The 24102-nt window shown below is 38.6% G+C and overlaps 1 protein-coding gene across 3 annotated transcripts in view; it reads right to left on the bottom strand.

The window, feature by feature from the left end:
• Positions 1–24102, bottom strand: part of eys (eyes shut homolog) — a 268769-nt gene that overhangs the window by 42381 nt on the left and 202286 nt on the right. For all 3 annotated transcript variants that reach the window (XM_036126396.1, XM_036126397.1, XM_036126398.1), the window contains one exon: positions 9424–9532. In XM_036126396.1, the coding sequence (XP_035982289.1) occupies positions 9424–9532 (109 nt within the window). The remainder of the gene's footprint in view (positions 1–9423; positions 9533–24102) is intronic.

Genomic DNA, 24102 nt, shown 5'->3' with positions numbered 1-24102 from the left:
TCGTTCTAGCAATACCGGTGTGTGCAATATTATCATCACAAAGACTATTTGAAATACAATAATTCTTTCACAAATTTGTCTTGAGTTCATACTGTGCATGCCATTGATATTTGAGTCTGTAGCATTTAGATTCCCTGATCTAATACAGATCAAAGTTCCCAATATGCTTAATGCTAGAGAGAGTTAGAAGTGCAATTTAAAAAGAGGGGTAAGAAACATTTGGATATATTACAAGTAATAGCTGCATTGAGTTGTTTTCTCGTATGATGCAGTCCTAGTCATAGACGTCCGGTGATGAGTGATGAGTCTGCGACACTGGTAAAATCAGTTGATTAATGATTGCTTTAAACTTGTTCTCTTAAACGTTTTTCAAGCATTAGTAGCTAATATAAATTGTGTTGTTATATAGTACTTCTCTGGTTATAGTATCCATTCCAAAGTTATTTCACTATAAGTAATGCAATACAAAAAATTGCTAATATATTTTAAATGGATAGAATCTGACAGCCCTGACTGAATTCTATTTGAATCTAATTGAAGTAAATTAATAATTGAGCTGGATTATGTATAACCAGATATAATTTAGACCTGCTTGTATTGTGAATGCTAACTCAGGATGAGGATCTGCTTTACATTTGGTGCCTCATTAAAATCTGCTGGGCTTACTTGTATGGATCAATTTTAGAAGAGACACGCTGATCAGAAGACTTGTTGCTGATTCTTGATCTCTGATTTTGTAAAGCTCAGAATTTCTGCTTGTTGGATAAGTTAAAAATATTATTCTGGTCACAACATATTTATTACAAAATTACAGAGTTATATCTATCTGCCTCCCTGGACATCAAATGCAGTAAAATACTTTAGATTAATATCAGATAGCCGTATATTTAAATCTAACTTAAGAGATTTAAGTCACTAAAGATATTCTAATGGTCTCAAATAATGGACTTGTGTCAGTAATTGTTCCGTTTGTGGAAAGTGGAAAGGAGCATTTAAAATGCTCCTTTCCACTTATAAAGCCCTTAATAATCAAGCTACATCATATATCAAAGATTTGATTACCCTGTATGTTCCTAACAGAGCACTTCGCTCTCAGACTGCAGGTCTACTGGTGGTTCTAGAGTCTCTAAAAGTAGAATGGGAGGCAGATCCTTTAATTATCAGGCTCCAACTCCCACTTTTTTTGGGAACCACCTCCCAGATTTGGTCCATGAGGCAGACATCCCGTCTACTCTTAAGACTAGGCTTGGAATTTTCCTTTTTGACAAAGCTTATAGTTAGACCGGCTTAGGTTATCCTGAGTTATCTCTGTAGTTATGCTGTCATAGGCTTAGGCTACTGGAGGACATCAATATCTATCTCTCTCACTCTGCTGAGTTCTCCTACTGTTCTCCAACTTTGGATTATTTGTTGGTATTTTAACTTTATGTTCTCAATGTCTTTTTTCATAGCAGGTACATCTGGCCTGGTATTCTGTTCAGCTGCGACACCATCCACGGGGAAGATCATCTGTCATTACCCTCTAACATCGAAAAGATTCCTAGCTCAACATGTGCTTCTGTGTTCTTTTGTGTCTTTGCTCTGTCTTCTTAAACCCCCAGTCGGTCATGGTTCACACTGAGCCTGGTTCTGCTGGAGGTTTTTCTTTCCTGTTAAAGGGGAGTTTTCCTCTCCACTGTCGCTTCACGCCTGCTCAGTATGAGGGATTGCTGCAAAGCTAACAACATTGCAGATTGGTTGTCCACTGTGGCTCTACGTTCTTTGAGGAGGAGTTAATTCTGCTTGTCAAGACTTGATGCAATCTGCTGGGCTTCCTTAGGTATTAAACCTTTTGACCAATCTGCTCACAGGATAGAGACCTTATATATATATCTCAAATAGTAAAAAACTCTTGATTTACTGTCAAGATATGTTAAATTGTTGAATCATTTATTTTCTGTGCTCTATTAGATAAAACTTAGAAGATACATTATCACAGTTTTTGTGGGAGTCTACTACACCTTTTTGCAGTTACACAGGATTTTACTACTATTCAAAACAAAAATGAAACATGACCGCATGATTGACTTTTTAAACTGACGTCAGCATCTTAAATTAGCAGTTAGAATACATTTAAACATCAGTGATTTTGGGTATCCCTTGAGAGATGGTAAACACTTAGCTTATCTGTAAGATTTCTGATAGACCACCAACATTTCCAAATCCAGCATGTTTCATAACATCTGACGCATAAAGCTCAAAATAATAAAACAGAGGAATGTTGTTGAAATATACTCAGCCTCCCTGCTATCTGCTGACATCCCTCCCTCTGTGTGAGTTAAAATGTTGCCTAGATTAATATGACAGTAGAAAACATGATTTCCTTACTGCAAGTTTCTGAGTGCTTTTTGGTGCTTTCTCTAACTAATTTTTTAGAGAGCTCAGTCATCTTGAAAATAGACATTTGAGTGTTTTTTCTCTCTGTAAAAACGTCCACACTGAAAAGTGTTGTTGTTTGCACACCTTCTAGTGCTAATATGGGGTGCATTGACTGACCATAAATAAATAGATAAATAAATAAAAATAAATCACACACAAGGAATAGACAAACGTAACTACCCAATTCGGCTCACCAGATAATTTATCTTTGTCTCTCTGCTTTTTTAAATATTACAATCAACTAGATTTGATTGCATTATAATCAGTTCTGAATCTGAATAAAAGTATGATTGAATTGTATTGGAATGTAGTAGATTTCTTTGTATTGAATTTTGGCTAAATATTAAAGGTGCTATGACATTAAAGTATTAATGTACTTGATATTGCTGCATATGTAAATTTTCCCAATTTTTTTTTTTTTAAATTTACCTTAAGCTTATGGTTTTGTCAGGTCAAATGTCCCTCTGCTGTAAAAGGGTTGGTTGCAGTAATGATATGCTATTCTATCAAGATGACTTCACTCTGAATGGCAACAACCATATTTGGGAAAAACGGCCACCCCACACCACTTTCCCCCTCCATCCACGGCTCCCTTACTGGCGCAACACTCCGTAACAAATCAGTATTATGGTTTTATGGCTGGTTAAAGTGTTTGTGTTGCAGGATGTCGGACAGGCAAGGCCAAGCTGACCAAAGGCTTTAACCTGGCTGCGTGATTCAACACAGTAGACCTCCCTGCCGCAACACAGGAATATACAGCTGGGATTTAGTTCTTCCCCTGTGGAGGAGAGCTCGCTGTCCCAGGCAGTGACAGGAAAATCATGGTTCTGACAGTGGTTCATCTTCAGTCAGTCAACTGGATTTTTCAGTTACAAACACACCTATTTACATTTGACAGCTTTTAGAAATGAAATACACTTAGGGGTCATGACAATGGTCGCTACCTTCAATGTTGGTACAGAAGTTTTTTTTGTTTTTTTTTAAAGCCATTTGTTCAAAAACCAAGACGGGAATTCCACCACAGGAAACCATGTTCAGTAAAATCCCCATAAATGAACTTCAGCCCCTCTCCTGTCTTTCTCTTGTCTTTTGGGAGTAACTGGAACTTTCATGCATTTTAGACCACCCTTGGACATATCAGCTCTCCTTTTTGGTAAACGCTGGGAAGTTAGTTTGAGGCTGAATATGGGATATTTGCGCTCCATGGCTTCTGCGGTGACTGTCTCAGACCGGCTGATCTGGGGCTGCCATGTGGAAGCTCCTCCACCTTCCTCCTCTCGAGTGGAGCAGGCAGACATGCTAGCACAACTTCCAGCCAGTGCATCAGCTTGGGTAGAGGTGGGGAGGGAGGAACGCTGTTTGGTTGATGGTGTGTTATGAGTGGAGAGTATGATTTATGTCGAAAGACCTATGTAGAAAGATAACCCGTTTTCTGATCTGACCGTTTTTGAGCAAAGAGACAAAGCTGACCGCCCCTGAGCAGATTCATTGGTATTCAGTTTTAACATTCACACAGCCTGATCAGTGCACAACAGACCATATTATACACCCAATACCTCAGAAAAATGAAATTTGTTGTCATGTCCCCTTTAACTAATGTCAATTAGTATTATGCGAACAGGCTGAATTGAACTGGCTTGAAATGACAAGATTGTTAATTTGCACAATCTAAATAAAAAGTAAAATGAAGATATGAAGAGGTTTCCACGGACCATTTCAATATCATAACCTGAATATCTATGCATGAGCACACTCCAAAACATATCAGATTTATATCCACAATCCTGAATATTATTCCAATAAAACGTCATTGTCTTTTTTTTTAATTGGTGTTGAGTGCTGTTCCCAATGTCACTCCTTCACATCTACTAGTGATGGCGAGATGAAGCCTCATGAGGCATTGAACCACTCAGCCAACTGGTTCGAGAAAAGGTTCATTTCTTGACGGTTCATGTGCACACAGCACCACCTACTGGCAAGTTGTATAATCACAGCCAACTGTATCTTAACACGTGTGATGCATATCATTTTTGTCTATTATGGCTCTTGGGAATGACTTCACAGAAGGTGTAGGACGAAATCATTTGTCTACATAAATTTTGTAAACACATGTGTACAATAAAATATTGTTTGAATGTATTCTCTGTGTGTAATTATTCCCAAAATAGTAGTGACATGATATGGCATGTTGTGTAATAATGTTTTTCTGTGACTCTAGAAAAATGGCATGGGCTTAATCAGGCAGAGGACAATGAAAGTGCTTGTGGAACTAGGCACTGGGTAATGAATAGGCTAATGCTTGTGTAACTTGGATGATTTCATGCATTTTTATTAAGAAACAACAATTTTGATACTACTTCTCCAACCTTTGAAAAGACAAGCTCACATGGCACAGATGATGCCGGGGTGCATAAATAAATAAGTGCAAGTATGTACAGATTGGGGTACTGTGACCAATGATTAGCCCAGTACTCTACGGTCCCACAGTTTACCCTCAGCAGCAACACTGAAGCACACAGAGGTTCCCGCTGCGTCTTTACGCACGATCCAGCTGCTGATGTCTCCTCTCTTTTCAGCTCAATGCAATTCTAGACAGTAACAGTTTATAACCTATATCACCTTTCACAGCAACAGGTTTCTCATCTCAGTCGACCAGACAAATCTCTATTGCTCTCCTCAGTGCGCTCTGGGCGGTGAGGTGGGAGGATTTTACCCGATGATGCGCTGCGTGCGAGGGATAAACAGGGTGGAAATGCATAAATAAAAACTGTAAAGGGCTCCTATACAGTGATCATAGGAGCTGACCGGTCTGAGATCAGCCTCCTGATGTTACAAGTTCTTTAAAATGAAAGCGCGCACCCAAATTACAAGTAACGTAATTTTGCGCACCTGAAAAAAGCGCACGGCAGAAGCGCATCGAAGCGCTGAGGCACAGAAATACGGTGCATGTAGTTAAAAAATGCAGAATTAATAAAAACAACTTATAACCAGACGTAGCGTTTTAAACTGCATCTGGTGAGCAGAACTGTTTTATGATCCAGAGTGCAGCCATCACTGGTTCTGAATGAAGGCAATATCTGGCAGCAGCTCTCTTCCCCCGCCCCCTCCCCTCCTGCGTACGTAGTACAGGACCTTATAGGCCGTGGGCCAGAATCTGTACGGTGACTTTTCGTATGAACTGTCAGGGGGCAACTTTCTTGCACCGGGATAAGTTGCTACACATAGCAGTGATCTCAAAACACCAATGTTCCCACGTTTTCACTTGCACATTAAGAAGTTATAGCCGATAAAAAATCTAAACTGTGGCGCTCCGGTCCAAGAGGTCACGTGATTCGATTTTTGCTGCTCAGCCAATCCGATCGCTGTATTGTCAGCTGAGCGAGTTTACCACGTCATCATGGCTGCGCCCGTAAGATGGTTGTTTCTGTTGTGTCTGTTTCCAGACGAAGAAAGCCCAATAATAGCATTTTGTGGCGCCACCTGGCAGAGATCTTGATGGCAAGAAAAAAATAAATAGCCCAGACCATCCATCCATTCATCCATCCATCCATCCATTCATCCATCCATCCATTCATTTTCTAACACGCTTATCCCTGCGTTCGCGAGGTGCCGGTCCCTATCTCCAGCTGTCAATGGGCGAGAGGCGTTGTATAAACTGGACAGGTCACCAGTCCATCGCAGGGCAGAAATAGTCCAGACTTTTGCCCAATTTACTGTGATATCACCAAGACCTGCTGCGCTAGGATAGCACAGGTGTCGTTGTGCCAAACGACTTATCCCCGCCAGAATTTGTATTCCCTGCGCCAAGAGCGCATTCAGCTGGAAGAATGAATCTAGTCAACTCCGCCTCATTTCCAACCTATTAGGCGTGGAAATGAGGATGTTTTACTTTTCTTAACGAAATATAGCAATGGTGTCGTTACATTATCGTTCATCCATCCATCCAGTATAATACGTTATGAGAAAGAAAACGGTCATTTCCAGATGTGTCACGAAAATATTAGCTTTATGTTATTAGATTGTCGAATGTCTGTCTGCTGAAACCAAAATCCACCTTCCTAAGTCCATCACAGCTGTCTGCTGGTTCTCTTTTTTTCTTTTTTGGTAGCTAAACCCGCATGAATAGATTATATAAAGCGGATTTCACGTGTGATCAAATGAACACTGAATAAAGGCACAGCCAAAATTATCAGATTTAATAAGATTTTAATTCAACCAAGAACCTTATCGAGATATTAACCGTATTAAGAAAACGAGATATGTCTCTTTTAAAAATAGAACAACGTATTAGGAGTTTAAAAAAAATAAATTTCATTTTACTAGAATGTGATGTTTAAAATATTTAGACTTCACAAAGCTGGAGGTTAAAACTTTTATTGATTTCAAAAATACAATACAAAATTCTACAAATTCCGAAGGGGATAACTCGTTTGGCACAACGAGTTTATACAACGCGTCTCACCCATTGACAGCTGGAGCTCGGCACCAGCACCTCGCAAACCCAGCGGGGATAAGCCTGTTAGAAAATGGATGGATGGATGGATGGATGGACAGATGGTCTGGGCTATTTATTTTTTTCTTGCCATCAAGATCTCTGCCAGCTGGCGCCAGAAAATGCTATTATTGGGCTTTCTTCATCTGGAAACAAATGCATACAAACATCTTACGAGCGCAGCCATGATGAACTGATGAACGCGCACAGCTGACAATACAGCGATCTGATTGGCTGAGCAGCAAAAATCGAATCACGTGACCTCTTGGACCGGAGCGCCACAGTTTAGATTTTTTATCGGCTATAACTTATTAATGTGCAAGCGAAAACGTGGGAACATTGGTGTTTTGAGATCACTGCTATGTGTAGCAACTTATCCTGGTGGAAGAAAGTTGCCCCCTGACAGTTCATACGAAACTTCTTAAGGAAGCGTCCTACAGATTCTGGCCCACGGCCTATTACCGGCTTACTTTCAACCGCTGGTTAAGACTAAAATTATTCATAACTCTGATCGCTCTTCCTGCTGCTCTGTTAACATGAACTGCAGCAGGAATTACTGATGGCCACAAGCTGTGAAAGAAGCTGAAACATCTCAGCAGAAGGCGGAGTTTTATTGTCCGCTGCCCAGATGGGCGTTGGGATTTTTATGCGTGAAAAATGCCATGTTTGCGTGTGACCGTGTGAAGTCAGTGATGGTCAATGCGTGATAGTTGAGAGCACTGATCTCCTATCTATCTATCTCTCTCCTAAACTCTCCAAACACCAAACTAACTGTCGCAAACTAAATAACCACTATCCAAACTCTGCTATCCAAACTATCAAAACTCTATCCACTCTCTCAACTGACCGCAACTCGCCTACAACAACCCACATTTTGAATGGAGCCTGTGGGGTTTCTAAAAGCTGTCGAAGCCGCGCCAACATCTGAACCACTTCCCGGAGCAGTCACGTGGTACAGCCGGCCAGCGAGGCTTCAGACGTCATCGTTTTCGGCTCCTCCCCTAAATGAAGCAAGCCTCGATACGCGCTTCACGGAAACGCCCCCTCCATTACTCGACACACGCCTCGAAGCCTCGGCACATAACGTAACATCACTAACATCTACACACTGTGGTAATCTGAGCTTGCAAAGGTTATCTGGCAGCCTACCTGTTAATTGCAGCATAGAAAGTGCTTCTGTAATTAATGAATGTGTAATAAGTTAAAGGAAAATTGGAGGGAAAAAAGAAAGAGGGTCAAGAAAAATCATAGCATCTCAAATTAGAAGACCATAAATCATGCTGAGGGAGGGGGCATGTTGAGCCAGTGGGAAGGTTGAATCCCTCTCTGTGCCTTTGAACATGAAAAAACAAATTTATAAATAACATATAGAGGAGTTACAGATAAAATTAATGAGCCCTCTCTGATTATTGAGTCCAAGCTATCTTAATGCTGCTTTCATTCCTGCCAACTTTGATCATCTATGGGAAACACTTTAACAGGTGCACCTACTTTTAATGGGCAGTGGCTGTTACTGGGCTGCCTTTGACAACATATGGGTAAAAAAATAAAATAAAAAAATGAAGCTCATCGTGTTGCTGTCCAGGGTTCAAAAAGTCAGTTGTTTGAACAAGGCCACTCTGTGGGCACAGAGGTGGTTGCAAGGCTCGGAAATAAATTAAATAAATAAATGAAACAAAGCAGGAGCTGTCTCAGCTGCTGCCAGTACGCATTGTTTGTTTAATCAAACATGTGAGAGTGTATATTCCCAGGTTACTCTCCAACATCAATGCTTTATCTGTACCTCCTGATCATCACAAGGCTGGATAGAATAGCTGAGGCAGTGATATAATATCTTCAAATAGGGGTGATTACTTTTGCAAGGTACTTTAGCAGTAAACCAGAGCTTCCCCCCAATACAAAATTGGGCACCACTGTTCTTTATGTTTGAATTTATCTTGTGGAATAACCTGAATATTTTGTAACGTGGTGTACAAATATATTTTCAGGTATCCAAACAAGAGAGAGAAAGAAATTGGTGATCTATCATTTGTTTTGTAAAAAAAAACCTGCATGTGAGATCATCTGTAATCCCTTTTAGTTGTGTTTCATGCGTAGATACCACAGAGCCCATAACCTGACAGGATTTCACTGTTTTTGTAGATTTTAAGTAAGACTGACAGACACAACTTTTAACTTGGAGCTGTTTTGGAGAAAATCTATTTTTTATGTTACCATAAAAAAATTATAGCTAGTAGAGTTCAGTTTTTTTTTATTTTTTTATTTTGTGTCAGGAAGTAGCACAGATAAGCTAAGATCTGTTTTGGTTGGTCAGCGCTTTTAAATCACTGATTGGAAATTTGTTACGAAGACGATCTCTACTGCATCTTCGTGAATGGAAGTCACAAATGGCAATCTACATTATCATTCTCTACAGTGAAGCTCACAGTAAAAGCAAAGAGAGACCTGAGATAATTGTCTAAAACAGAACATTAAGGATAATGGTTGATTTGGCTGCAGGCAGGTCAGGGTACCTCTGACACGGGGTGTGACACAAACTCCTCGAGATGCTGTGCGGGGCCATTATCTGTGGCAATTTCAATCCGACATGACCCTCCTTGTTTGCCAACAGGGAGGCTGAATCTGTTAAGAGAAAGAAAACAGTGAGCGCGATTGAGAGAGGGAGAGCAGAGTGAGTGGGAAAGGTGGATCCAAACGGTACCTGAGATTCACAATAAATCCAGCAAAGCATGAAAATATTCTGATGCCGAGACATACAGAGCAGTCACAGTAATGGAGCTGCTAATGTGACCATTGAGAATATACCATAAACTGACTAGGTATACATTACATACAGTTTTATGAGGATTTTTATGCAGTGGTAGATTGGCTTGAAAGCAATGGTGCGTTTGTATCACTCCCTAGCAGCAATAACCCAGGAGAAATGACAAAAACAGACGACGGGGTTTGGATGCAAGATTTAAATAAAAGAGGAGCACCAAAATAGGCTTCTGCTCAGCGCTGCAGTGATATTCTTTAAATCGTTGTGCTCGTCAGAAAAATGTGAAATTTACATAAAGAGATAAGCAGTCATTACCAGGTTCATTTACATGATAAAGCTACAGTGAATGACGCGCTTTACCACGCCAAATAAAACAGGAGTTACATTAACACTACTAATAATTACAACATTCATAAATAAATAAACTAATCAGCCTCTGAGACATGGAAAATGCAATCCTTGGTGTAAGAGCTGATTATGTCACTCAGGATTAATTAATAATAAAATAAAAAAAAACGAGGGCAAAAACCAGATATGCATAATAACCCTAATGAGAAGGAAGACAATTTTATCATTTGACCTGCTGGAACTCTCAGGGGAAATATAGAGTTGCTCTAGTCATTAATGTTGTAGCTATAATGTTAAGTAGCTGGTCTACTTGTGTCATACTCCAACATTGGCAAAAGTCAAGCGATTCCCTCTCCTCAATCCATCACTGGCTTATGCTGGCTCTGTACAATCAAGGCCTCTCTATGCTAACACAGGTTCTATTTGTACTCCATTGTTCACATCAACATGATTATGATGCACATGAGGCACCTACAAGTTTATTTAACGCCTGCTGCTGAAATGTGACAGAAATGAGACGGTGAATCTCAACTGTGTTCACACCCTTATTGAAAATCCAGGATTTTTGACTTAAAATAACAGAGACCAACATCAATCAATTCAAAACCTTTCCTGCTAATAATGTAACAGAGGGCTGCACAGTGACACAGCCGGTAGCACTGTTGCAAACTCCATGGAGTTTGCGTGTTCAACCTGTCCATGCGTGGGTTCTTAGCAGGTTCTCCCGCTTCCTCCCACAGTCTTGAAACATGACTGTTAGGTTAACTAGCCTTTCCAACTTGCCCTTAGCTGTGAGTGTCTATGTTGCCCTGTGATGGATCGGCAACCTGTCCAGGCTTGTACCTCAGCTCTTGGTCAATGACTGCCTGAGATAGGCGCCCGCAAACCCCCATCTCTATATCCACTGACCATGCACAGATCAGTGGATATAGAGATGGATGGATAAAGAGAAAATCAAACAAAAGAGTACACAAGAGTACATATCCATAAATCTATACTTTTATGAAGCACCTTTTGACCACTTTCAGCATTTTATTTTTTATTTTTGGGTAAAAGTCTTTCAGCATGTTATTTGGTGGTTTTCCAACTCCGTCTTGCAAATTTTCTCAACAATATATTGTGAGGACATCTCTTCAGGTTACCTCAGAGAAACAGTTCCTGTCAAATTTAGCACTTGGCCCTAAGTAAGTTCAATTCAATTTTATTTATCTAGCGCCGATTCATGAAACATGTCATCTGACGGCACTTTCCAAAGTCAAATTCAATCAGATTATACAGATTGGTAAAAAATTTCCCATGTAAGGGAATCAGTTGATTTCATCAAAGTCCTGACAAGCAGCATTCACTCCTGGAGAAGCGTAGAGCCACAGGCAGAGTTGTCTGCATTGTCCATGCCTTTGCAGCAATCCCTCATACTGAGCAAATATGACGCAACAGTAAGTAAAGTTTATTTATTTATATAGCACCTTTCTCAGTACTGCTTTACAGTACAGAACATAAAATACAAAACAGCACAAAATTAAAATACATGTAGACAAGATACACACAGTCATAACAGCCCTTGGGGAAGTGAGCGACAAATTAGGGGTGGGGGGCTGTCTACCCTTGCCCTAAAATGGGTTCGAGGGGCCAGTAGCAGGCCTGGGTGCAAAACTTTAACTGTAGATTATTGCTGCGCATTCATCTCAAACCACCCTATGAGTGTTATATGTACAATTAAGACCAAAAGTATTGATTATCCCAGGAGATTTACATTTAAAATGATTTTCCTTCAACCAAAAAGTTTGTTTCTGATACAAAATGGAATTAGTGTTTTTTTTTTTTTTTTTTTTTTTGTGCCAACAATCCGTTCACAACTGTGGTCCCCTTAAGGTTTGCAAGATTTTAAGTCTGAAGATTTCCTTTGTCTTGCAACCCCACTTCTTCGTCCAGGCATGTGGGAAATATAGAAGATAGCCGGTACATATAGAACACCACCAGTTCTTGGGAGTAATTCCTGCTGCTCCATCAGTGGTGCTTCCCTGAACAGTTTCCACCATGTCTTCTCATCAGTAACAGAGAATCATCACAATTGCCCCAGAGTTCATCACTTCTGATAACTTTTCTCACAGTATCACGGTATCTATGTTATTAGTGACTTTGGGAAACGAGATTCTTTGATATTGTTGGCCTCTCTGCAAACTTCACTTTAGATAAAGGATACAAATGTGCAAATCAAAAACAAATAAAGACAGCTGTATTTCAAGTTAATCTGATTATATATAATTGACAACAATTATCAACTCAAGCAGGTTGAAAGCTGAAATTGAAGATGCTTCAATAAAGTATTACTGAGCACACTTTTTAAAATCTCCTCCCAAAACAGACATGTTTATCACTTTTATTGTACAGAATATGTTAGAAAAAAAGTGGAAAAGCGGTGGAATGATCTGTAGTCTCATTTCTTCGCATTGCAATAAACTTGACATTATAACAGGGTTGTGTACAGTTTAGAGAGTCACTGTATGTCACAGAGCTGCTAATTTGATTCTGCAAAATCTACCATCCCGCTGTTTGTGACAGGATGAGTGTTGATGAGGGGAAAGTCTCAAATGTGTGCTTTAATAGCCAGATGGAAACAATAAGGGCAATCGCCTCTCCTGTTAATTTGAAACAGCCTTCCAGGACACCTCCCTGAGGCAATCCCACACACACAACCTTGGGTAGAACTAATTACAGGTATGGAAATCACAAGAGCTCTTTTGCACACACATGCGTGCACGCAGGCATACGTTCAAGCACACACAAATTTAAGATTGAATACGTGAAAGGCAACCTAATGCCCAGAGAAAAGGGAGAAGGGAGCTGTAACTATCCTCAGGGTGCCTGGTCTGTTTCTCATGTCATTCTTCATACATTAGGATGAAAGTAACTGATTAGGAGGAGATTTTAGAAAAGTATGCCTTTCCCTATTAAATTTGAAGAAAATAAAAACAATAAAACAAGGTCCAAATGAACAGCAAAAAATAAATAAATAAAAAATAATAATTTCATTATGACAAAACTCTCTGTTGCTGAAAGTGTTTGATGCATGATTTAGTGGTTTGCGGAGTGGGGACTTTTTTGTCGCTGCTAATAGTCCGAAAAACAGCCTCTGCCTAAGCAAACAGGATGATGTCTCCTGATGAGCTCTCGTCAGTGCATTGAATGCTCCACTCAGCTAATTTACATTGGTCTGGCTCTAAGGAAAACACGGCTATTTATATAGATAACTATTCCAGCCTTAGCCAGGCAACTAAAACTGCTCCTCGTGGGTTCGCATTAACATCGCAAACAGTACAAAACACACAATGGATGGCGTCTCCCAAATATATGAATGAAAGAGAGGGGAAGTAGGCTGTTAATGAAGAGATTAAATCATCTGAAACTGGGTTTTCTTTGCTCTCTTCCCTGCTTGGTCTCACAGGATCAACAGGAGCAATGTCCCAGCTTCAAATAAACAAACACAAACATGTAAATATTTCATTTTCTCTAGGCACACAAAACCACAATGAGGTGAAAAGCTTTTTTTTTTTTTACTTCCTCAATCATCATTTATGCATTTGTTCATCTGGCTAATGATCTAATCATAAGCAATTTGTCATCTCTAAAATCTTCATTTAGACTCTGGGTGTGTGACTAATTCAGGGCATCTGCATTACTGTAACTTTCAGCAACATAACCTCTGAAATATTACCTGCAATGTTAAGGGACCTGGCGGATATATTTTCAGCACTGCACCTTTACGCAAAGGTATTTGTTAAACCTGAGGTGGGCGTTTGTCTTTAGGCTCAAAAGTGCCTCCTTCACAGTTCCCTGCAGAAAATTAGCAACGAGGGAGGATCGTCATTAAAATATTACTACTGCATAAAACATCTGAAAGTATTGGCAACAGATGGCAGTAAAACATCGTGGAGCACACTGGTCCCCTTGCAACACATCTTCCTGACTGATGGGCTATCGATGACACCCCTTTAACTGCTTATTAATCTAAAAATATTCTATGTTCATAAAAAAAAGATCATATTGAACACAACATGATGAATTTATCATTTGTTGATACTTTATTGGTTTAGCATTAAGCGCCCAATATTTCTGAAGAGGAGGCTGCTCGGTGGAATTTAATGTTTATGAGCAAATAGAATTACGAGCTCATATGTCATACGCGCTTGATGAACACAAATACTACCTGTTATCATGATTTTAGTTTTAGCAGGTTGAGCACCTGCGTCACAAAGGAAGATAAAAATAACCCTACACATGGTTGATATTCCTTATTGATCCAATTCACCACGTGTGTATATATATATATATATATATATATATATATATATATGAATGGTCAAACCAGTATGAGCCCATCATCTGCACTTATAGTGAATGTAATCCCTGCTCTGGCTATGGTGCAGTGGCTTTCTCACATGCAGCACTGCAGCATTTGCTGCATAATTTGTGCTGTGACCGGCAAGCCTCAATTAATTTGGGCAGCCTGTGTTCTATCATTATATCTCTGGCAATACAATTAGACAGCACACAGCAAGGCTCTTGGCATTGTGGGGTTTCACAAAACAAAACTCCAAGTGAGCAGGCACGGCTGCCGACCGCCTCTCCGGTGAACCTTTTAAGAGGAGGTCTTGTCAATAAAACACCGAATACAGTGCAACCAATAAACACGCCCTACTCGTATCTGGCATCACGCTGAGTTGATGTGTGTTTGAAAAGGTAAATGCTCCATATTAAGATCTTATTTTTCAAGTGCAGACATGTGTGTAACATTTAGTTACATAAATGCTAGCGATCTGTTGATTTGGTAGGGAAACAGAATATTTAAGTCTATTTATTTGTTATTTAAGAGATTTATTCACTTTTCCTTTACTAATAAACTGATATTATGCAAGGCTATTTTAATTCACATTTCCCTTAAACCTTACCCACTCACATATAGACGGAAAAAGCAGCAAAGACAGATGCGAACAAAAGAGTCCTCTCAGCTCTTTATTAAACGGTGTGTTATTGAACGAGCTTACACAGATAAACAGGTGCTTTTGAACCGGGCTGGACTCGAACTTGGCAAGCAGGATTTCTGTGACATTAATTCAAAGAAGTCAGCCTCCTGAGATGTCCTAAGAAAGTCTTTTCATTTTCCCCCCCCCCCCTCACAGCACATGTCTGTTCTCCTTCTCTTACAGCAGCTGTTGCTATGCGACACTGACACCCACATGTGCATTTCTACATTGGAAACTTACTCGATGGTCAATAAACAGCAGCAGTAAATAACCAAATTCCACATGAAAATTAATTGTGTGAGCTATCTATTAACTGGTCCAAGAAATGCTTGATATTACTCAGCGTTCAAATTAACATGATTGTGCTGCCTTGTAGGAACATGCTGTTTCAGGGGCAAGAAGACTTGAGGCAAGGATTGAGGCTCTAAATAACAAAAAGCCATTACCGCAAACCTAATGGGAGTTTGTAAAGACATGCATCTGCCATGCAAGAAGGGTCTAATGAAAGTTAGAAGAGTGTTTATATTTAGTGCCTGTGAGGGGTAAAACTTTCAGGGCATCTTTGTTTCTGCTTCAATCAGTTAATATTGATATTAGATCTCTCACTGATCTCTGGCTCAGCAGATATATGTGAATACAGGCTTCCCTGGTCAAACCATGTATGATTTCAACAAAGGATAAATATGGCGGCTCCTCGAGAGAAAAAAAAATACACTTGGGATTGGTTTGTATTCAATTCAATTCAGTTCAGTTCAATGCAATTTGTTTTAACTTAATTCAAAACAGTTCAATTAAACCCAGTTCACCTTAACTCACAATTAAATTCAACACAATTTAGTTGAATTCAGATGCATTCATTTCTGTTTGATTTAATTCATTTCAGTCTTGTTAATCCATATAGTGGAACACAACAACAGAAGTCATCTGAAAGTAGTGGGAAAAAACATATAAAAAGAAAAAAAAGTCCAATTCAAATATAACTGACATGCTGCTGCCTGTCAATCAATCCTGGAGGCTCAGTAACTGACCAATCAGTAAACACAATTTGTCTCAAAGTGAAATGCTGTTTACCTCGCAGAAGCTGCAGACACTTTGTCTCTGACAACAGTGGTGGGATTTTACATTACAAACGTGTTGCAGTCAGAGGTATTTTGTAAAAGAACATTGGTAAAAATGGTTATATGTTGTCAGTGGGGGGAGTCCAGATAGGTGTTACCCTAAATGTGGAATACAGTTTATTCCTTTCCCAAAACTTAGAAGGAGTCTAGAAAAATGTAAGAGCTGGATAAAGGCATGTGGCTGACCTCGAGCAACTGTAACTGATGGGGAACTACTGCATGTTTGTTTGTACACAGGTAACTACATTTCTGTTCATAATTTCATTGTATGTTTAATGGTTAAATTAAAGGGTAATGTTCGATGCTAGTTCTGCTGTGTTTTATGTATTCTAGATGTATGTTGTAACTTCTTGCAAAAGTTCAGTCTTTGTCAAGTGTGATCAGCTAACTGGACTCCGATTTTACACAAAGCGTTTCATTGGTAGAGTAAAATACCATGTGTACTCCTAATACATAATTTCACAGTAAATTCTTGTCATGGATCGCTCAATGGCAGAATGAAAACATTCACTGCAGTGACTAGTGTAAGCTAGTGATAAATAGTTTATGTTGCATATTTAAACTTGGGCTTTAATGTTGATTTGTCCTTTGTTACCTTGAAATAACCAAACTGACACAATTTGCATTTTAAAATTTTTCTCCTGTGTTTTTTTTACTCAAAGGGACAGTGTGTAACTAATTTTAATTAGCAAATATCAAATATTTGTTTTATAAATACATATTCTGGCAAAGTCTAATAACATCAGATCAAAAATGAAAGCATTCTCATAACTTAGAATTAAAAGTTTATGAATACATAGGTGTTGATGCAGCCACTGGGAGACGCCATGTTGCATTGCCATTTATGATTTTAGTAGCCAAAAGGGGACAAACTTGCCAGCCTTACGCATTTTTTACTATCTGTCTTCTATATGAAGGCATGCTGTCGGCGGAGGAGGAGTGTAAAACAAGCAAAGACGACTGTAGATTATTCTTTTCGGCTCTTTTCTGTTGAATTGGAGGACCATCCATGCTCTTTGCCCAGGGAAGAAAAGGTAACCAAGAAAAGAAAAAGAAGTTATAACTGGGAGAAAACAAGAGTCTATAAAAGGTGAAACTATTATTAGCAGGTGGAGTGGAGACAATAAGGGAGCGGGGATTCAAAACAGATGCTGAGGTTGCATGCTTTCTGCTGGACAGATAAGTTAATTCATAATAACAGTTAACTTTATTTAGGTGTTATGTTAGTGCAGTGTAGTCCAGCTAATTTTTTTCTAGCAGAGGCAGCTAGTTTGTTCATCTTCTCTCCCTGTCAGGAAGTATGTGAGTATGCGGAGGGATGTTTGAACCGGCTGGTTTACTGTGTCCATAACGCAGCAGCACGAGCTGGTCTCTTTACTTGTGTTAATATAGTCGCTTATTCTAGAGTTCAAATAAGCGACTGCATGTTCAGAAACGAGCCCAAGAAACTGCAAATCAAGCAGATTTTGCAACGGTGTCAAAAACATTTCACAAGATGAACGTAGCTATTAGCTATTAGCAGTAGCTTGGTACCAAATACCTGGAGAACATGTTGGGTACACTTCCGCTTTGGTGGTCTATCAGTCACGTCAATCGCTTTAATTTCACTCACAGTGTGGTTGACATTTTACATAAAGACCCAGATCTTATCTGAAAATTAGTTAAACAAATGTCTGTACTCTGTATATACTAGGTGCAGATTTATACCATGTTTGAAAGTAAATGCACTCACATCAGTTTTAAAATAATTTAATATGGGGATATGCAGATTTATACCATGTTTGAAAGTAAATGCATTCACATCAGTTTTAAAATAATTTAATATGGGGATTGAAAGTAATGAGATATACACAAATTAGGAACAGTTTTGAAAAAATGAGCACATTTCCACAAATAGCAATTGGTATTAGATATAAAAAAGGCAAAGGAACAGAATAAAAGCGTGTGAAGCAAAATAACTTCTTCTAACATTAATTCTTCTAATTCTTCTAATTCTAATGTTAGAGTCTAATTCTTCTAACATTTTAGAAATCTGTTTATTGAAGTAGCCATGGTGATTTGTAAACGATTATCTGGCTGAATAAAAATATAAATGTTAATACACAAATCTACGGCTTGATATCTTTAACAAGAGCTATTTCAGACGATTTTGATAAGTGGTTGAGTATGATATACATGACCATATTTTACAGTTGGAAAAGGAAAAAAGATGGCTTTGAAATAAAGATGGAGTAGATTTCAATGTGATATAGAGCATGAAATCTGAAGTGACTGTGAAGAGTTTAATGTTCACAGCTGAGCTTGTTCAGTTTCTTTACAGACAGTGGAGTCCCTCAAACAAACTGACAACAAAAGGCATTTTCAACATCCACAAGGCAAATTCTAGAGACAAAAAAAAAAAAACAGGTGTTTTCAAATGGTAATAATAGAAATCTGGATTACTCACATACAACCATGCATTTAAATGATGTAGAATAAAGAGCTAAATGTTTATGAGCATAATTCCAGATTTCATTTTGAGGTGTCAAAATCTGGCATTTCAGAAAAACATGTCAGGTCACAGTCATAACAATGAGAATTAGAAATAAATCCCTGTTTCTAATAAAGATGTGGTTCCCTGAGCAGTCAAAATACAGTAAATAAAAGCCTGGCTTTTCATTTAAAGAGATAAAAGACTCCATTCCTTTGACTGCAGAGAAATAATGGAGGCTGAATAATCATATCTACCAGGGACTCGCATGTGACAAGAGAATGAATGAGTTTCAGCAGAAAGCTATGTATCATCCTCATTGATCCCTAACTGTGTGTATTAAGAATGAAAATTACTCCAGCAGTGAATGTCAGGCACAACAGGTTTCAACCGAATAATGGACGCAGCCTCGCAAAATGACCAGGGGAGCATTTGGAGTCTGCCACTCTGGAAATTTAATCTTTGCAGTATAGCCCCAAAATGTCCCTGAAGACAAGAAAACTTCCCGACATCAAAACGCTAGCCAACAGCAAACATATCCTCCCCAAATGAAAAATGACACAGCCTCCCCCGCCCCATGCACTCCTCTCTGTGAATTGATATGACAGCACAGGGCACTTCAAGAGTGCTCTTTTTTTCCCTTGCCTATGCCTGTGTCTTTAGAAGCCATTTTTGTGGAAGGTAAAGACAAACACACAAAACATTCCCGTAAAGAATTAATATAATGTAAAGCTGTTGTTTTGTCTTTTTTCCCATTAGTAATAAGTCTCTTACATTGCCTTGGAAAGGTATCCATATCTCTTACCATTTTGTTACGTGACAACCACAAACTTTAATGCATTTCATTGGGATTTCATATGACAGACTACTACATCATACTGAATAATTCTGTATAAAAAAGAGATAAAACATTTTCTAATTTTTACAATTAAAAAACCTTGTACTATCTATTCCGTATTCGGTCATCCAAAGTTGAGACTTTGTGGAACCACCTTTAGATGTAATTACATCTGCAGGTTGTTTGGAGTATGTCTCTACCAGATTTAACATCTAGATGCTGACATTTGTACCCATTCATCATTGAAAAATAGCTAAAGATTAATCAGAGCTTAGTCTGAGAACAGTGCATTTTAGGTATTTTCACTAATTTTGGTGTGGACTTTGGGCCATGCAAACAACTAACTACATACTACAACGGTAACTCCAACTGTATTATCTGTCAGGTGTGGTTGGAGAAGTCAAATGCAGAGGGAAATATTTAATGAAGGAAGCACAAAGTTACAAAAATGGAGAACAGAACACAGAGCATAGGTGCATAAGAAGAGAAACCACCAATTGGGAGATAAGGAGATAAGGAGATAAAAAATGGAGTGAAGGTGGAGGGAATCCGATGATTGGTATGGGTAACAGCTGGGAACAGTAGCTGCATTTCCACAGATTACCAAATTTCGCAAATTGTAATTATGAAAATAAACCTGCTTAATGCACAATGCCTCGAGTACCATATGTCAACAAGAGAATGGTTTACAAAGAGTAATGGCAGTTTCAGTTTCCCTCCAAACACAGGATTTTGCATGTAGGGTAATCCTGCTCACATCTGACCAGAGAACCTTTTTCCACATGTTTGCGATTTCCTATGCTTAAAATGTCCCCATATTTAATCAGGGAGGTCTGATGTTTTTTTTATCATAACAATGTCTCTCTTCTTGGCACTTTAATATTTAAAACTGCGTATCACTTAACTAGTGTTTTATAATCCATTTTAAATTTAGTCGAGCTCATAAAATCCCAGCAAAATCCACTGAAGTTTGTAGATGTAAGATGAAAAAATTTAAAGAATTTCAAGGGATATGGATGCTTTCACAAGGAACTGTACAAGCCATTTTGCTGGGTATACCATTACCCTAGAATTCTTTGAATATCCTGTTGATTTCCTTTCAGAATAAATCTGTTACCCATAACACTCCTTCCTACTTTTATGTAACAAAAGCCCATTAGTTATATGCAGATTGGAGTTTAGACGAATATTAAGATGAGACTGCAATAAACACCAGCTCCATGCTGCTTATTTTAGAGTGTCATATTCCCATTACAGTTAATTTATATTGCTGCCTGTTTTTACTGTTCTTTTACAATTATCTTTAACGTCACAACAGGACTTTACATTCCAGATTAAATATTCACAAGCTCTTTTGTGCCTTTTTGTGGATGATTAGTGGGGAGGAGTGCATTAAGAGTGTTGAACAGTATTCTTCTGTAGCCAAATACCAAATCCTGCCAGGACAAAAAGCAGATTTGCTTCACAGTTGGATGTTTGCTTTTGATTGTCTTACTTTTTCCTTTCACAAGGCTTTAATAAATTATTTTCATACAGTAAAGAAAAAGTAATCTTGGAATATGCCATAGTAATACTGAACATTTTTATGGCTGAGCATAAAAAAACAACCCAAGAGCCACTTTTTTCCCCTAAGAAATACAACCGTTAATGTTGCACTTATCTCCTCATGCTGATAGTGCTGAATCAGAGCAACATACAGTTTGCTAAGTGTACAATATGAACAAAAGAACAGTAGTTGTTCAAAAAGGGGAAAAGCAAATGTCTCTTTTTGGTGCCCTGTGCTGAGTGAAAAAAAAAAAGCCTGGATTATGTACGTCTAAATGCAACGACTGCCCTGCACTGCACAGATGCTGACACCTGCAAGTTACTGAGGCTGTTTTCAGCGTTGTCAACTCTAAGCTGAGGAAAGTAGGTATTTGGTGTTCAGACAAATTCCACTGATGTCATACGCTACTTTGCATATGAATGAAAAGTGCTGAACATATCAAGAATAAATAGAGCTGGAGCTCTGCAGCAGTCTTTCTCTGATTTCTCCTACCAGCTCTCTCTGCCCCACAGTGATGAGCCTTAAGCTGATGTGCACACCAAGGAGACGAAAGATCAGTTGTGAAGAGGAGATGCATTGTTTTTCGGACTTATTTGGAAGAGACAAGAAAGAAGTGCAAATGGATGTAGAATCGAGACAAATGTTTCCGAGTCAAGTGATTTTCATGATAATCTGAATTGATAGATTCATTTGGCTGTGCGTGACTTTAATAGAAATTCAAGAAAGATGTTTTTAAAGGTAGCAAATCAAATCGCAAGCATGATATTAGGCAATCAGAGGTACTTTAGATAAGGCTCTGGTAAGCAATGCGTGATGTAAATGATAACGATTCCTTAATGGTAACATGCTTGTTTTATTACTCAGACATATCAATGCTGAGGGGGAGTTCCAATTCAATAAAATAAACTTGACAATGAAAATATGAATATATTGTCATTAGTCTGTATTGCCAAATATTCATACCTTTGTAAAGTTTTGTCACATTCCAACTACAAACTTAATTGCATTTCATTGAAATTTTATATGACCAATTTGTTTAGTGAATCACTAAACAAATTGCCAGTCCTCCACCTTTCCTTTGCTGTCTGCTCTCATAAAGAAAGTTGTAGTTTGGAGGCGTCAACTCTATCATAATAGGTGCCTCCTTAAATTCATGTAGCCATGTTTTGGTTAAAAACATAACATCAAGATTATGGTCAGTAATGAAGTCATTTATAAAAAAATATTATTTTTTTTGACTTAGTGGTTGACATCGTCTCTGTGGCTGGTTGTATCTGATAATTTATCACTTATAAATATGCTTGTTTATTAATTTATTTTTATCCTTTTAGCTTTGTTCTTTCATACCAGGTGTTTTATAGCTATCTTCCATCAGTGGCACAAGCTTATGCTGGAAATCATCATGTCTGATAAAGTTACCACTAAGGCCCAGTGTACGTCACAGCAAAGTGATCTGACGGTCCTGAGCACAGGCATATTCATCATCCTTGATGTAGGTGTAGGAGGTTGGTTATCAGGGTGGCTTTGCTGAGAAGACGTCAGCTGTAAGCCAATCTTAAAAACCTCTTTCATATTGTTGGTGAAATCCAGGAATGGGACATCTGGGCTGGAGCGGAGGGGGGTTGTTGTAGCCCTTAACCAATTTTCTTCCAGTATTGCCTTGCATTTACCTCTATTCATTATTCCATCAACTCTGACCAGCTTCTTTGTCCCTGCTAAGGAAAGGAACCCCCAACTACTAATGGTGCCACCACCTTTTTTTATGGTGGGTGGGATACTGTCAGGCTGATGTGCAGTGGTAGTTTTCTGCCACACATAGTGCTTGCATGAAGGCCAATAGTTAATATTTTGGTTTACTCTGATCATAACAGGTTTTCAACATGTTTCCCGTGTCCCTATCTAGGTTCAATCCATTTACTAATTAGGTGACTTTTGAACGCCATTGGTTATACAGCAATTACTTCTATAATTGCTGTATTCTATTGGGAATTAATGCAGATGCCACAACACTTGTCAGGTTGTTCTTCATTAAAAATTGAAAAGTGACGCAATTTTCTTTTTACTTTACTATTATGAAAAACTTTATGTTGATCAAATACATACAGTTCTACAATACAATGAAGATAACAAAAACCAACTGGTATTGGTACGTTTGCAAGGCACAATAAACTGTTTTTTTTATTATAGTAAATGGCTTGTACTTGTATAGCGCTTTTTCAAGTCCAATGACCTGAAAGCACTTTACACTACCGTCAGTCATTCACACACACATTCACACCCTGATGGTGGTGAGCTATGTTAGTATGTCAGTAGCCACAGCTGCCTTGGGACAGGCTGACAGAAACGGGGCTGCTCTACATCGGCGCCACCAGGCCCTCTGACCACCACCAGCAGGTAATGCAGATGAAGTGTCTTGCCCAAGGACACAACGACTGAGACTGAACCGGCAACCCACCAGTTATTGGACTAATTCCCTAACTCTTGGGCCATTGTTGCATTTACATCAAATGCCTAAAACCCTTTCTACACCAGTATTTTCTGGTGAAAGGGCATTATATAAAAAGGCAATATAAAACAATATGAATATATAACCAAACTTGCTGTCTAATTGTATGTTATCATGCATACTTGGGATTGTGAATAAAATTAAATAACAAAAAATTATTAAAATGATGTGTAATTCAACAAAACACAACAAAAAAATTATTGACCAAATAAGACAGCCCAATCAAAGTGTTTTACCTTAATGTTTATAATAACCAAGGAATAAAAATTCCATATAATTCTTTTTAACTAGTGTATGTCAAACCCTAGGGTAAAATGCAAATCACAGTAAGTGAACGGAATCTATGGGATGACAATCAGGTTTGTTCTCAATTTGAACTTAAGAAGACCTTCTTATTGAAGGCATTTTGATCTCTGAAAAAGAGTTGATGTGCTGGGAAATGTTTCTAGAAAAAAATGGGTGTGACAAAAGCATTTAAGGTGTTTACAAGTGGAGAAAAATCAACACCATTGTTACCTTTCACAGCATTAGACAACCTACAGAGATCATTCTGCAAGCAGCACTTGCAACAGTCTGCCAAA

This window comes from Fundulus heteroclitus, chromosome 22 (genome assembly GCF_011125445.2).
Source record: "Fundulus heteroclitus isolate FHET01 chromosome 22, MU-UCD_Fhet_4.1, whole genome shotgun sequence".
Taxonomy (NCBI): Eukaryota; Metazoa; Chordata; class Actinopteri; order Cyprinodontiformes; family Fundulidae; genus Fundulus; species Fundulus heteroclitus.
The sequence above is the reverse complement of the archived record's forward strand: the minus strand, read 5'-3'. Positions and strand labels throughout refer to the sequence as shown.